This window comes from Erithacus rubecula (assembly GCF_903797595.1).
Source record: "Erithacus rubecula genome assembly, chromosome: 5".
NCBI lineage: Eukaryota > Metazoa > Chordata > Aves > Passeriformes > Muscicapidae > Erithacus > Erithacus rubecula.
In genome coordinates, this window is record NC_136687.1 from 55622318 (window position 1) to 55639193 (window position 16876).

General features: G+C 40.2%; 1 protein-coding gene across 6 annotated transcripts in view; it reads right to left on the reverse strand.

Moving 5' to 3' along the window:
* Nucleotides 1–16876, reverse strand: part of ZNF827 (zinc finger protein 827) — a 117355-nt gene that overhangs the window by 54021 nt on the left and 46458 nt on the right. For all 6 annotated transcript variants that reach the window (XR_013774250.1, XR_013774251.1, XM_079305723.1 and 3 more), the window contains 2 exons: nucleotides 16336–16508; nucleotides 6210–6693 (listed from right to left, as the gene is read on the reverse strand). Coding sequence is in view for 4 of the 6 variants with exons in the window: in XM_079305723.1 (XP_079161849.1) it covers nucleotides 6210–6693; nucleotides 16336–16508 (657 nt within the window). In the remaining 2 variants the exon portion in view is untranslated. The remainder of the gene's footprint in view (nucleotides 1–6209; nucleotides 6694–16335; nucleotides 16509–16876) is intronic.

Genomic DNA, 16876 nt, shown 5'->3' on the forward strand with positions numbered 1-16876 from the left:
GCTCTTCTGGCAGGACAGTCTAGCTGGTCTATCATTTCCTTTTAGTGCCTCTTGCCCTGGAGTATTAATATGACTCAGAGCACTTCATGCTACCTAATACCTTCTAAGAATTCTCAGTCAATTACACCTGAATTTTAAAGCTCTCTACTCTGCCCTTGACCAAATAAACAAACATATAAGGCTATAAGGGGCAGAAAGAGCATTATCAAGGAAAAAGCCACTCACAACTGAAGGGTGCTCAGCACCTCAATGTTTCTTTTTATCAAAGCAGTGCAATGGCAGAATAGACAATCACAAATCTAGTAATGCCACAACTTGACACCCCTGAGCTTCAAGAGACCACTTAAAATGTGAGGTCTTCCAAACCATATTGCTTATGTACATTAAAAACTGCAAGCACAGGTTAAGAAAGGCCAGCTAACTAAACTGATCTTTAAAGCTGCTCTGTGTTCAGAAAGCTGGAGTCAAGCACAATGAGACATAGCAAAGGAGAATGACTAGTCCTGGTACTGTGCCCTCAAAATTTCCCCATGGTGTAGTCCAAGTGGAATGGAAAAATCAGGCAAATTTCTAAGGCAGGTGCAGTACCACACATCCTTCCTGACAACTCAAGGTGTCTGCTATGCAGCCAAAGTCCCACAGACTGCACAGGCTGTAGCATCTGCCAAGACCATTTCCTCCTTTCCAGATGAAAACCAAAACAGCAGCAGAACAAGTAAGGCTGTGAGGACACTAGGGAAAAGAGAAGGAGCAGTGAAAGGAGCAAGAAGGAATTTATTGCTGATAAGAAATGCAATATGGGAATGTCTTCTCTCCACAAAGGAGCAAAAACAGGAGAAAAATATCACCAGACCAGCCTTTATATTTGTTTAACAAAACAAAAAACAAAACAAACAATCAGAGATGATTGAACTAACAGTGTTTTCAAATCTCATTTTGGGCAGATGAGAAAGGCTCATGAGCTCGGACTTCTGCCCAGAGTAATAGTGTGTTCAGGGAAACAAAAGAGCCATCAGCCTAGTCCAGCCCTATACTCCAAATGTAAGAGTTTGTGTAGACATTAAAACTAAATTGCAAGCACAGACCTGGTCCAGAATCATATTGCAGGCTTCTTTTAAGGTGTATTGGACTGAGTATACACACACACAGAAAAAAAAAAAGTTATTCTGCATTTTAAACTGGTGGATTAGAACAGAGACTACACTGCTTTATCTTGCTAAATTCTACATGTTCCTTCAAGATGTAAAACATGACAGTGTGATTTTTAAGAATGCTGGGAAATTGTGGATACAAGACTAGAAATTGCTGAAAAGAGATTATAAGGGTGATAGTATATCCGTAGCAAAGATTAGAACAAGATTTTATTTGCCCAAGTTTTAAGTAGATGTTCTATTGCACACCAGAATTTTGCTTCAAACTAAAGGTCTATACACATGGAAACCAGGAAAATGTGAACCTGGAGAGACTTCAGACAGAATTTGATGACATCAGGGGTATTAACACTGACAGCAGCATTATGGAATTCACAGTATTTTAAAATTAAGGACATGGCTCAATAATTGCCAGTCCTGTGCACTTATATAGTCTAATTGAAATTTTACATTCTGACATAAACTATAAATGCCAAATATAGACAGCATGTTTTTTTCTTTGGAACTTGCTACTCAAATACATCAATTATAGCAATTTAATTGGATATGCTTTTATTTTATTAAAAATAGCTGTTTGAAGAGATCAAGCCAGCCAATGGCAAATGATAAAACATTTCAAATTACTTGTGTTACCTTTAAGGAATGCAGTAATTTTCAAGAGCCAAACGGAACAAATAATCTAAGTGATTACTTAGCTTTCCTATTAAAGTGCTGTATGTAGCTGTCTGATGATTTACTCTCATTATTCCATTAATGGAATCAGCTAATAAAACACGAATGAAAAGCCCAAATATTTTGGATAGTTACCAAAGTCCCATGGTGGCTTTATTCCCAAAATAAAGACTTGACTCCTTGCATGACAGTGACAGCAAATATGACAAACTGAGAGAAAGCAGTTTCTAATTGGTTTAACACAGCCACCCCCAAACCCTCAGCATTTTACTCCTTCCTCCTGTATTTTTTAAAGTTTTTCCATGCAAGTAACTTGGGGCACATAAAAAGAACAGCAGAGGCAGGGCACACTTGATACCACTCACAAGATGAAGAGACCTGCTTGCTGGAGCAATGCACTTGTTTAAACCCAGGGAGGTGGGGGAGAGAGGCCAGCAATGAAGGATGTGTACCAATTACTGTTTCCACACAGAATTCCATGGAGAGCAATAGTGCAAGAATCCCATTCATTTTGTTGGGATTCATTTATTTCCAAATGTTAAAAGTTACTGCAGCACATAACGTAGGCACAGTAATAACATCACCAGGGTACACTGGCCATTGTAGCTTGGATCACTGTGAAAGAATTTTTCATTAAAAAAAAAACACTGAACAAAAAAACCCAACCCTTCCAAAAAACCCCAACAACAACAACCAAAGAAAAAAAAAAAAAACCCAAAAAAAAAACCCCCACCAAAAAGCCCCCCAAAATACCCAAGTCTGAATAATGGGTGGAAGGACACCAGTATTTAAAGAGATATGTTGTATAAATGAAAACCTGAAACCTTTGAAACAGGAACATCAAATACTCTTTAAATTAAGACATGAATGATGTTATAAAGTTTGAACATGGAATTAATGGACTGGGGGAGGAAAACGTGACAAAGCACTGATACTGCAAAATACTGGAAAAATTTAAAGCAGACATACTGAAATCAGAGGAGCAAGATTTGAAGGTAAAAACGTGCCCATGCTTAAATACTCTTCTCTTTATGTGTTGAGTCTTCTGCTAATTGTATTAGAATAAAGTTTCAGAGAACCCTTTCAAATTTCTTGTGAATTTAAAATCATCTCCTACCTTAAACTAAACTAGAGAATTGAATCTAGAAAAAAAAAAACAAAACCCAACAAGGTTTGTTCTAATTCTTAGATTTTCATTTGGTGATTCGTGTTATGCCCTATTTCATAAAATACATAACTAAAGATCTTTCTGGCAAGCAATGGCACAAAATTGGGAATTAAGTGGTCTTGAAAAGGTCACCCACACCAGTATTTCTCAATCTCTTCAAACCTAAAGCTTCCCTGAGCCCTTCTGAAAAAAACCTGAATGCCTGTTTTGAGCAGTGTTACCATAATTCACCTCTGGCCTACTCCAAATCAGGTCTAATTTTGAACATCTGTAAATTTCCCCCCAATTTGCATCTCTACAGCTTGCTGCTTTTGTTCAGATAACATTTCTTGCCACTGCTTATGACATCCTATGGTCCACTGATTGAGATACACAGATTTAGCCCATTTTGCTGCCCAATATGTGACCAGCCATATCTGACAGGCAGCTGTTTGTACATCTCCCCAGTGGCAGAGATGCCACAATCTCTCCAGCCACACTATCCTAGAGGTATGAATACCTCAGCTTGGGAATGATTCTCCTAATGCTAACTTAAACCTTACAGTAATACAATCCTGTTGCTTTTTGTCCTGATTACAAGGATTTTATGATTATTTACCATCATCTCCATTCTCCTGGAAACTATGCTAAGGCACGTGGGAAACAAAGAGGTGGTTGGTGACAGCCAACAGGGCAAACCATGCCTGACAAATTTGGTGGCTTTTTATGGTGGACTTGGGCAGAGCAGACTTGTGCCAAGCATTTGACACTGTCACCTGTGACACCCTTGTCTCTAAACTGGAGAGACATGGATATGATAGGTGGATTTCAGATTTCCCATGAAACTGGAGGTGTACAGACTGACACCAAGCAAGAAGAGGTGCAATAAACACTGGCAAAAATACACAAAGCAATAAGCACAAGCAAAAATAAATGTTCATTTGGAACATCAATATTCAATAAAAATGAATGCCAGATTCTGAAAGTCTATATATCTATCTACTGCTTCTTTCGTAGCCACAAGGCCTGTCAGAGAGGAAAATTAGATTGTTTTGACATAATTTGGTCTCGAAAAATCTGTGTTGGCTGTTACAATTGGCATATATAATTTGAGATGTCAAAAGATTTATATCAATGGAAAGGTAGGGCAAATAATTGAAGATCTGATGGGCCTAACAAGACTGTTGTAATAAAGAAATCACTCAAAGGAACTTTGCTCAGCAGAACTGAACCATCAGAACTGCAGGTAATATCCAGCCAACTTGCTAAAAGAGAATTACTTTTACTCTAAATTTATGCACTCTCTATAGAGTAATGCATGAACCAAATGTATGCAACACAATATAAATCTCAGAAGAAAAGAAATTCCCTTCCTTCTGACATTGTTCTTCCTGTGTAGCAAACTTGGTGACTGGCAGTACATTTTAATCCAAATATGCACACATACAAAATTACAGATACATCCTGCTCCCCCAGCGGCTTTATAACATGTTGCTAGGTAACAGTGCATACAAGTCAGGTTTCAAGACCTTTAGTAAGTCACCATAAAATAACTGCATAGGCCTTTTGCATGAATAATGTACATTTGTATCCTTTCTCTGATGCCAATAGAGCAGACACTGAAAACATGACCGTCTGCCAAACTGCGAACAGCTTCCCATCAACTGCTACAGGAAAAGCCACACGCCAAATTGTTGCATGTTCTCCCAGCTTTCAGGCTTTCCCCCACTCTCCTGCACTCTGCTCTCATTCCTGCTACATGCAGCCATCATGAGCACCATCTCCCCAGGCCAGCCCTGCTGACATGCAGAGCCTCTTCGTGCACAGCAACCCAAATTTAAAGACAGGACAACAACATGCGTGGGACAGCTGTTGGACAGTGCAAGATGGATTTCACATCGAGTCCAAATTTCAACCTCAAGTAAAGAAATGCAGAAGCAAATCCAAACAGACTCATCCTGCCCGCTTTTTGTCAGTAGAGTAATAATTTATATTGACAGATTATTTAGTATCTTTTTCAGGGGGAGGTCCTGTGGCTTCTTCCAACCAACACAGCAAACCATTTGTGCCAGTCCAATTCACCTCCTGCTTGCCCTCAGCTGTTTCCCCTTTTCCTGGCTGGCTCCATGAAGCCTCAGTCTCTATTTCTTGTATTAACCTATTCTATTAATTTCCTCACAGAACTGTGACCCCAGATGTACAAAGATCTGGGAAGATGAGAAGAGAAAGATTTTCCTAAATAAACGGCTGTGGTATCACCAAGGCTGGGCATTAAGACAGAGCTAATTCCTTAGTTTATCTGACAATACAATTTGCTCAAATACAACTTACTGTCCTGAATAGTTATTTTCTGTAGTAAAGGTTATCTCCAAAACTTAAAACTTCCCATAGGGACAGAGATCTCCTCGTGAAACAGAAGCTCTTAAGTGGCATTTTTCCTGACTTCTTTCTCTTCATAAATGCAAGACAATTTCAAAAACATTTGGCACAGAACACCTTCCCAGCATATCAACTCTTCTGAAGTATTCAGTCAAATCAACAAAGACTACATAAAATATAACAGATACACCCTAAACACATCCTACACTTCAGTCTCACACATGAATATAATTCTTACAGCACTAATCTGACAGTGGAAAAACACTACACACATTTGACATTAGATATGGATTTCAATTAAAATAATATTAATTTTTAAAAGCTGTATATTAATCTCTAGGACTACTCTTATTTTAAAAGTATTAGCAACAAAACTCAAATGCAGTAACACTCTCACTTCACACACATTTACTATATAGGCATCAAATACTACTTGGAAAGGAAGGTGAATACTTTATTGGTCCTTTTTATCAGGTGGGTAACGGCAGAGAACTTAAAAACTGAATTTTCGAACATGCTGGGAACTTGGGTGACCCTCAACCTCAAACTGGAACTACAGGTATTCAGGTAAGCCTGGAAAATGCACAAGAGATTTGCCAAGGTAAATACTAATGAATGTGAAAGCCTGGATAAACAGTTCTCACTCCTAATCCCAGCAATTAAACAGCAAAATCCCTTTCTGCTCTCACTGCTTCCCCTCTGCCCTCCACCATACACCTCTGCTACCAGAAGAAACAAGAAATTAATTATAAAGTTAAGAATCTACAATGTTTTGCTGCTAGCAATTCCTTAACTTAGCAAAACCAAGACAAAGTGTCTCCTAACCTACAAAGGAGCAGGCAATGCTGCTTCTCAATTACCTGACAGCTTCATAAGAAAATCTGATGCCATCTTGACAGAGATGTCTTGGCTGAATAGTGCTGATGCTGTGTTAGCCACGAAGTCAGAGGAGTCTTTCAGCTTTGTGCTGTTTGGGGCTCTGTCGACAGCGCTAAGCGCAAACGGCGCGGCCGAGGCGCCGCTCTCGTCTTTGGGCTCTTCTTTCACCAGCAAAGGTGGAACCCCCCCACCAGGCTGCCCAGCAACTTCGGGTGTTTTGGACACAGATGCTGATCCTGCGAGGTCAGGCCCTGCTCCTTCCCTCTGTGGTCCTGGGCAGGAGTCACTGTTTAGCTGTGGTGACCCCTTCACCTCAGTTTCTGGCATTTCCTCCTTCACTTTAGACTCTGTCCTGAGGAAATGTTGATGGCAGCGCATGTGGAGTTTCAGGCTGAAGTGGCGGGAGGAGGTAAAAGGGCATAGCTGGCATTGGAAGGTCTCACCCCTGTCTTGGTGCTGATGAACCTGGTTCAAGAGGTGAGACATAAAAGCATGTATTAAGCCAAGCAATTAATAAAAATGCAGAAATCTCAAGTCTGCATTTCTCATACTGTTTGAAAAAAAAAAAAAACCACCAAAAGAAAATATTAACTAATGAGTGAACTCTACATTCTGAGCACTTGGAAAGTGGTCACATCCCAAGAACAGTAGGATTCTTTCGCACAAGTCAAAGAACATAAATACCAGACTCAAGTGAAAAAAAAAAAAAAAAATCAGAAACATCTGTTTCTGCAGCTTGGAAATGATGAGGTCTGCTTTAGATCAAACAATCAGATCCTGATGACCTGTCAGTGCATAAAGACTTCCAAGCTATAACTAATAGTTTTCTTGATTAAAAAACAAACATACCTCTGCAACCTAACTAATAAAAATTGTTCAAAGCAACCTAGCAAAAAAAAACAAAAAAAAAAAAAAAAAAAAAAACCAACAACCCAACCAGCACAGCCATATCCATCATTGATTTATGTATCATTACAATAAAAACACAGCACCTGGCAATACCAAGGAACTATTTAAACAGTTTGCTGCAAATTAATTCCACCAGAAAATAAACAGCTCTTTTATGATACAATAGAAACATGAGAAATGGTGTCTGCCATCTATTCTAGTTTATCAGTCAATTAAGGATCACAGTTAATCTTACTGTCCTCATATTTTGACTGCAGGCTCTTTGCCATAGAGCCTGCATGCTCCAGCATGAATACAATGCCTGCTATCCTCAGGCTTGATCCCAATTACCTTTTAGAGGGAACTCCATCCATCCACATGTAATGGCTCCCATATTATATGAACAGACACACTCATTAAACTACATACATACAATTATAAAATTTCTTGCTTCATACAGTACTCATTAAGAGAAGGAACAACCGAGCCCAGCATAAGAGCAGCAGGGCTGTTGAAAAATCTTTTTGCTATGGATTTGCAAATAAATTTTAAATCCTGACAGCAGCACTCCAGGCTACTCCCTGCAAAAAGGCTGGCAAATACATACATTTGTTCCTTACTAATGGATGAACATGTGATCAGGGCACACTGGCACCAGCTGAGCTCCACACATTCGCTTTCACTTGTGACTCAAGTTGGTTGGAAACATTTCAGTGAGACAGATTTTTGTTGGAAAAGGCAATTTGTTGAATGCAAAATATTTCACCTGAAACATGGAGAGGTTTGATGAACTCTTGGCAAACAAGGTGTGATTCCCCAATCCCAGTGAGTGGCACTCTTCCTTCCCCCTGCTCCCTGGGCTTGGCTCAGAAGCAGCCAGCTGTGCCTGGGATCCAAGGCTTGCTGCTACAGCTTGGGAGTCCAAAAGCCCCGAGGGTTGCAGATCTACACTAGGGAGTTTGTAGCTTTAGCTAAGGTTTTCAGCACTTTCCAGTCTCCTGCAGAGCTGAGACCCAGATCCTGAGGGTCCTGGTGCAGACACTGCAGAGCTCTGGGGTAACAACAGCATTTCCCAAACAAGACCCTGTCAGAATTCAGACTGGAGTTTCCCATGGCTGTAGACCTGGCCTGATTGATTTCCTATATTGTAAGGAACTTAGTCACAAGCTCAGATCCAGGATTTCCAGTTCTACACAAGCACTTGACTCAGGTCTGCAGAAATGTGAAGGCTGGGGATGTCCCTGTTTTTGTGCTTTTTGCATCCAGCAAAGACACATTTCACCAGTGCTCGGTAACTTTTCATTCAGTGGTACTTTGGTGGCTCTGGAGGTGCTAGACAGATAGCAAGAGACAATTTCTCTTGGCCAGAATGACATTCCCAATACTGTCTAAGCATGGCATTTACAGAAAAAGCAATTCTGGAATCATGTAATTGCACCTGACAACATCATCACAAAACAAAGCAGTAAGCTTGTGCTAACCTAACATATTTTAAGCAACCTTGCAGATGAACAGCAGCCCAATAAATTCTAAATATTAGCAGGTTACAATGAAAATGCCAACCAGATTGATAGTCTACACTACTGGAAACAGGATGGTCTGTGAGCACAGCAGTGTGTGAGCACTCTCCACAGAGAACACCGAGATGTACTCAGGGCAGCAAGCACCCTCACCATGGCAACTTTATCTCTTACACCCACAGATCCTGTGTGCCAGGGCTTCTCTCCAGGATCCCCTTCAATCAGCATTTCTCTGCCTGTGTGTTTAACCACGTCTTCCAGAGGCACTTATCACAGCCATCAATGCAATGCCTTCAGAAGGCTGTCACTGCTGCAGGCAGGTGACAGAGCCTGGGTGGGAGCCCACCTCCTCTCCCCAGGAGTATGGCATGCCACCCCTGCAGCATCTTTTGAGAATGGATGAAAATAGGAGCCACTTATTCATTTGAATTTTCTTCTCCTACCCAAAGACAGTCACTTCATCACCAATGGATAGCTCATAAAATAAAGAATGTTTCTAACTTGCTGCCAAAGAGAGTTCAAACCCAAATATTTTGAGTACTCAAAGTATAAATTTCAGACCTAGAAAAAGAAAAAAAACCCATTTTGCCAAAGATCTAGCCCCCCAATGTCCAAAGTCCATTCCCTCCAAAAGATTTTAGCTTTTATTTTCAAAAATAAATAATAATTTCAAAATTTGAACACTAAAGCTAAGCTAAAATCCCTCTAAAGAAAAAACTATCCCTTATTTTCTCATTCGACAGCAGCTAAAAGAGCCAAGAATTGCCATTCTTTGCCATTTGGGGAGAAAAGTCAAGGCAGCAACTACTTACTGCAGAATAAAAAACAAGAAACCCCGTAGAGCTACACAGAAAGCCACAGGGGAGATTTAGGCCATGCAATATTACAGTCCAAAAAGCTGCTTCCTCCATGAGGCAGAAAAGGGCTGTTACACTGTGCTAATGCTACCCAAACCATCAGATGTCTTCTTTAGACTCAAACAGGCTCTTCCTGCAAGAACCACAGGCAGGAGCAGACAAAAGTGCAGCTGGCAGGTTTTCCCCAAAGTGCCAGTCTGAGCCCAGCTGCTGCCAGATCTGGATCTCTCTGAAATACACTGCAACAAACCATGGTGCACAACCTGCTCATGCACAATGCTTCTTTCAAAATCCCATAAAACTACTGTTTGACTTATGCCAGAACTACTTAAGGGCTTTTGGCTTCAGAGTTTATTTTCTTTAACCAGGGATGTTTTCCTTGACTGGGCAAAGGACTAGTATCATCTTTATTCTATCCCTACAGCCTGCCCAGTCTCAAATCATGTGTTGTGGTTCTGCAGTTTTTTCAGTGTGTGCTTGCTTGTAATGCAGGAGTTTTCAACAGAATTCCAGTGTCCTTACAAACTTTAGGCCTTGTCTGAGGACTTGGGTACAAGTTACACTTCGGCCAGAATTTTAAATTTTTGTTTCTCTCAGTTTCTCTTGCTGCCTCCTCATTTTCACATTACAAGAAAGAAAAAAAGAGGCCGTTCAGTTCATCTTCTCCATCAGGCATTATTCTGATCATACCTCTCTCACTCTCCTGGCAGTCCCATTCTTTTCAGCTTCTTTCTTCAAAGACTGTCATTTCTTGCCATCCCACTAATAATCTTCACTGCCAGCTTTTAAAATCCCTTCTATTTCTTGTGTCTTTTCTCATGCAGTGACCAGAAGTGGCAGCATACCATATGCTAATAGTAACATTGTTAAATTTCCAGTGTTATTTCTGTTTTATTCTCCAGACACTCAAATATCTAATGTTCTTTTTAACCACTGCTGTGCATGCCAAGAAAAGGTTTTCATTGAACTGTCTATAACAATATCCAGATATTTTTTCTGAGCAGTTACAGTTCATTATATCCAACAGCCAGGTGCATTATTAGACTCTGGTTTCCAAGGTACAGTACCTTCTATTTGTCAACAATAACTTCATTTGCCTCCTTGTTTATCAGGCAGCCAGCCTCCTGTTGTTCCCTTTCAAGCTTTGCCTTTTTAAATCTCGATTCATGCACATAAGGTTGTACCATCTATAATTCTCTTACCCAGTCATCACTCTGTGTAGATCATATTTGCTAAAATATGCACAATTCCACTTTTAGTAATAGAACACCCCTCTGTTAGCCTTTTGTCATGCTTAAAATTGCTAATTCCTTCCTACCCTTTGTTTTACTGTCTCTTGGTGAATTTCTAATTTGCCATAGTACATCACATTGCTTAATTTATTTGGCAGCTTCTCTGTGAGAAGCTTTGCCAAGGGCTTTTTTTATAGACCAAATAAATTTCAACTGATTTAAAAGTCCATGATTTTCCTGACATGCTCAAAACATCTTAGTTGAGGAATACATTATTTTCTTTTACAGAAACCACATGTCCCTATCCTATCACATAATTTGTATCAATGCGCTCGTTTTTCTGTTACTTTTTTTTTTTTTTTTTTTTTTTTTTTTTGTGGACACTGTAACTTTCCTGGTATCATAAGCCACTTCTTAAGTATCTTTTCACACCTAAAAGCAACATCCCTGCTGATTTACAAGCCATACAGATGTGCCACAGGTACAAATACATGTGATCCCACCCAACAGGGTAAAACAGGAGTAGGGGGTCGAAAGGATGAAAGGGTGACATAGGCACATCTTTTAATTTCATGGTACTGCTGAGGTTGATCTTTGCCCTTCCCCTTCCCTAAGGCTGGGTAATGCTTTGCACAAACTCTCCTTTCTGGTTACGAGACACAGGCATTCACATTGCTTTTGTGGGCTTATTTTAAAACCTGAGTACAATTTCCATTTTAACATCTATCATGCGCCCTCTGCTTTTTAATTCCATGCTCTTTTCCAAAAAGTTGCCTAATTTTTAAAATATTGCATTTTCAAAAATTGAGTGCTGTGCTGCTAGTTTTGATCTGATCCTTCTCCTCAAGACACATATGTTATTTATACAGCATTTTCTTTTTTAAATTATCTCCTTGCTTTGCTTGAAAACAAGGGGGGGGGGGGGGAAGGCTTCTCTACAGTGCTGGACTGGGTTAGGTGTCAATTATTTTTTCTTTTTTTAGAAGATTTAAGGTCCTGTCTTATCCTTGTCTTATGCAAAAAGCAAGATTAAAAAGGAGATATGTGAAGTCATTTGTGGTACCTGTCTGGGCACAGATTTGATGTGTTGAAAATCTGTGCAAGTTTGCATTAGCTCCTCTCGGCTGATGGAGAGGTCATGGAATCACAGGTGACTCCCAGGCCTCATAAACTTTAACTTTAAAAATATAAAAAGACCCTCCCATAGATCACATTCAACTTCCCTCTCCCAAGAAGGTGAAGATGCTTTGAAAAGAACCAGCCCTATACCCAATGAAACAGGAAAGCTTATTCAGTTGTCTGACACTAGCTGAGGAAGAAAGAGGGAAAAGCGATTCACCGAGGGGCACTGAGCACCTGGCCTCATTCCTCAGGACTTTTCCTGATTGCCACTATCATATAATTAACAGGCTCCCTAGCTGCAAGCCTGATTATAACTCTTTGTATTAGACAAGAATATTAATCTCACTGAGATGGTTCCTTTTCATAAGCAGGAAAATTCTGTGGTTGAGTTCACTGCACTGAACCTTCCTGTTAAGCTTTGTCTTCCCTTCTCTCATTTTCTATCAAACCCTCATGTCTCAGCACATGTTCACAGTACCAAACTTCTTTTCCACTGCTACAAGAGAGAGCTCACCCATTTCTGCCTTGTGCCTATATAGCAGCACAAGCAGCATTTATAGATATTGTTTTTGGCCATATGCTCCTCTTCCTCACTCCCCATTCCAAGTACTCAGCTAATATCCTGTTGCTTTCTTGGAACATATCTGTATGATCTCACAGCCTATCTGTCCACCAATTGCTGAGGAAGATATGTGCATGATCCAAAGGTACCAATTGGCCAAAGTCTGACTGATGCTTCTGGTATTGCTCTGAGGAAAATGTAATCCCTACCAGGAAAAACAAAAAAGCCTGACTACATCTTGCTGAATTATACCACAATCTTGCATTGCTTTCTGCAGAAGAAATATATAGGATACTCTCTCAAGAAGAAAACATATTCCAACTGAACATATATTTTGATAAACAGAGAGAAGGTCTCAAGCATAATACTCACTGCCTGCCTGGACTAGACACCTCCCTCACCTACCCATTCATTTTGTCCAGTACCCATTTATTTCCAGTTCAGTACTCTCAGCATCCCTGGAAACCATGCTATGATACCATAAACAGCTGCTGAGACATTCCCCCCATATTCCTGGGAGTAAGAGCCCAAACTTGTGGCTATGCATGCACTACAGTTCGCCTCCAAAAAAAAAAAAAAAAAAACCTAATAAAATTCTGTACTGTGCTTATTTTAGGATTTTTCTAAGGTTTCTATCACTGTGGAATCTACACACAACACAACAATTACAGTTAACACTCTGTGCCTTAAAAGGCAAGCTACTCAGCCCCCCTGTTTGTTGTGTGTCTGTGTGGAAACTTTCCTTCTGTTTCCCTTCTTGTGCCTTTCACTTCCTCGCCTCCAGTTGTGAGCTGGCCCTGGCAAAGTGCCCTTAGTGGAAGAAAGCTTCATCCATGTGGTGGGTAGCACAGGCAGATCTCAATATGGGTCAGGGCTGGAATCATTCCAGCTCTCTATTAAGATTTTCTCCATAGCAAGGGATGAGACACCAAAAATGTTGTCAATGTTGTGTTCTGGGTCAGTCACTTAGACATGCCACAATTAACTGTATCATATATATACTGTGTAATTTTATGGTACTGGTCATTAGCCTAAAGACACAGCAAGGAAGGCCCAGATGGACACACAGAGACCACTCATGGAAATTAAATCCCCAAATAACCAGTTTCAATGGAGAATGCCTACAAGTACCTAGAAAAAAAAAAAAAAAAGGTGGTTCAAGCTCATGGCTATGGTTGCCTAGGAGGAATCAAAGACAAAATAATCAGATTTTGAGGACTGCAGCTGAACAAAACATATTTTGCCTGTTAACCTTACCAACAGAGGAAAAAAAAAACCAAACAAACCAAGAGCAGCATAAAGGAAAAAAGCTTGGTTTCTTACAGCAACCTGGAATAAAAATTGGCTTGTAATGACTGACAAACACCAGCCCAGCACCTTAGCTCTGAGTGACCTTTCTGGTTTTGAAAAATGTGTCTTCACCTGTAGCCACAGCTGGCACATGAGGAGAAATGGGTGAAGAGGCAGAAGCAGCTCTACCTTGAGCAGCTGCCTGCCAGAAATGAGATAAGGTCAGGTAGCTCCCAAATGATACTAAGAGAATACAAAACCCAACACACCCAACAGGCATACCCAGGACACTGCATCCTAAGTGGCTCCCAGCTGTACTGTACCATTTCTGGTGTGTATTCAGCCCATTTTGAATGTTGTTGGCTTATATATGTGCCAGTTTTTAGAATATCATGTACATATAGATTTAAAGGGAGCACTGTTTATAATGAGAAAAAGAAATCTGATTTTTTTTTTTATTTTTAATCTTGTTATCAATTTATACTTCCACCAAAAGGAATTCAAATTGTGTGTGACACTTTTGGACACAAGACCAACATGTCCCTTCCTCATTCGTCTGCTTCAGTTTTGATGTGACAGAAAATAATTCTATTAATAGTGTGGTCAGTTGAGAAAGGTGTATCAAACTGTTTGAAACTAAGGTAAACATTATGTTTCAAATTGTTGTGATTCTACAGCTATCTGCAAGACCAAAAAACAAATGCAAATGACCTGTTTTTGTAAGAAAATTGCTTTTACCTCAAATGAGAACAGTATTGCCAGCAAAGATGCTCAAGTCCATCATGTCCTTGATGACTGGGCTGCAGTGATGGAGGAGACTTCAGGTCTGGCCTCCACAGCAAGGCTGAAGGCAGCTTGTAAGAGATTACATTGAGTCAAGCAGGCCTGACTCTGACCTCAGGGATTTCTAACTGAGCATTACCCAGTCATAATCACAATCATACCAAATAATTAACACTACATAATGCATGATTGTACAATGAGGTATATTTTAAGCAGATGTAGGCTCATTAATGAAAGCATGAATGCTAGAAGGGGAGCAGAAAAGAGCACAAGGGCCTCAGAAAGCCATCACTTTGAGAACACACAGTGAAAAAGTCCCTGATTTTGTCCAACATCCTACCTGTGATCACCTGCAGAAAACACCATACCAAAAAGGAATGGATAGACCATCAACCTTCAAGCAACATTTTTTTTGCCAGTAAGGCAAAAACATGCAGAGAACAATCATCTCTGCAGGGAACAATAGGGATGTCCTTTACAAGGCAGAGGAGAGCAGCTCTTTGCCAGGGAGCAGTAAACTTCTAGGTGATGCATGCTTCTGTGCAGGTTGTCAACAGCTGAAAACAAACAAAAATCCCCACTCTTTCTTTCCATGCTGTGTCCCCATCCTATCTATTCATCCTCTGCTTAGGTTGGCCATCTGTGCCTTCTAGTCAACATGGAACAGCAAGTCCTAAAAGAGAGAGCCATAAAACACTGATCTTACTTGATAAGGATTAGCATGATACACTGAGGATGCCTGGGAATAGTGCATTGATCTACAGTAGAAGTGTTAAGAAATGAGCCTTCAGATTATAGGGGCATGACTAAAGACCTAGCAACAACTTAAACCACAGCAAGATCTGATGTTGTGACCAGAGAAATCTGAATAATTTACATAGAAGGGAACAGCCTCGTGGGTGTAAGCAAGCCACTCTCTTGTTCAGTAAGCCCAGGTTCTGCAAAAGCATATATGAAACCTGAACAGGCATCTCTGGCCCCCCTCACACCAGTCTGATACCCTGCTACAAACATTCATCTCAAACAAAATGGTAACTATAATAGAACATTTCACTATTATTATAAAACTCAATTGCATTAACAAGAGAAATGTTTTCACTTCAGCTTATTAATCAAAGAGCTAAGAGGACAGGTACCATTTTACCCTCCTCAAGAACATTCTACAGCTTGCAAGACTTGGCACTTTGTGTTGCAACTACACAGTACTTCAGCTAAGCAATCAGTTTCTCCACATATTTATATTTTTCTGTATCAACACATCTGTTGCTTCCTTCAGAAGGTTATCTTCAGCTTGAGCCCAAAACTTAGGCTGAGTTAAAAACACATTTTAAACAAAAAACCCAAAATATTGCATAATCTATCATGTATTTTGGTTTGGATGATTACTGCTGAAATGCCCACAGTTAAAAGCTCCAGCAATAAATAAGTTAAAACTGCAGGCCTGTGTGTAGAAAGCAATGGAGACATCCCTGCTAGAGCTGGCCAAATTGGTCTGTCCACTTAGAGTGAGACATGGCATGCAGGGTTATTAGCTGGCATCATGGGAGTAGCACTGATATCCCAGCCAACATCCTTGTTTCTGGTGGTTCCAGGTCTGGAAGTGAGTAAGTCAGAGACAACTTCTGCTGCACACAATTGACATAACCCAAGGCAGTTTCCACATTGCATAAAATGTAAAGGCAAGCAATGGAATAAAAGTTATTTCTTTTTATGGCCTCTACTTAAGTAGAGGCATCATTTCTAATACAAATAGGGAAATTTTGTTCTTGCAAATGCAAATGAAATAGCTTTTTTATACCATCAGTTTTTGACTAATGATTGAGTAGTGAGATGGTCAGTAAAGACCCCCTTACCTTCATGTGTGATTTGAGATTGTCCTTGCGTGCACAGCGGAAAGGACAGAGCGGGCACTGGTGGCTCTTCAAACCTGTGTGGATCACCATGTGCCGCTTCCAGTAACTCTTCCTCTTGATTACCAAACCACAGATGGGACACTGGAAAGGTTTTCCCCCTTCTTCTTCCGAGGCTTTGCAGGAAGAAAAAGAGAGGATCCTTTCAGTCACTTGTCAAATATTTTCCCCTTGCAAACACACTCAAGATATCATTTCTCAATGCTAGAGTTTCATCTGTAAAGAGACATCAGTGAAACAACAACAGGTACCAGGAGTTTCCATTCCTCCCCACATATACCTTTTCCCCTGGATCTAGTTATTATCCCTCAGAGAAAGGTCACCATAATTTATAAAGGTTAATGCCCTTAACTTCCTTTCACTAATCAGTAGAGGATGCTACTTTCTCTCACCTGAGTCCTAATGTCCCTTATAATTTAACTGCAGTGAGATGAATGCCTCTCATAATCATCACTTTCCAGCTTCATTTCCTATCAAAGACTGG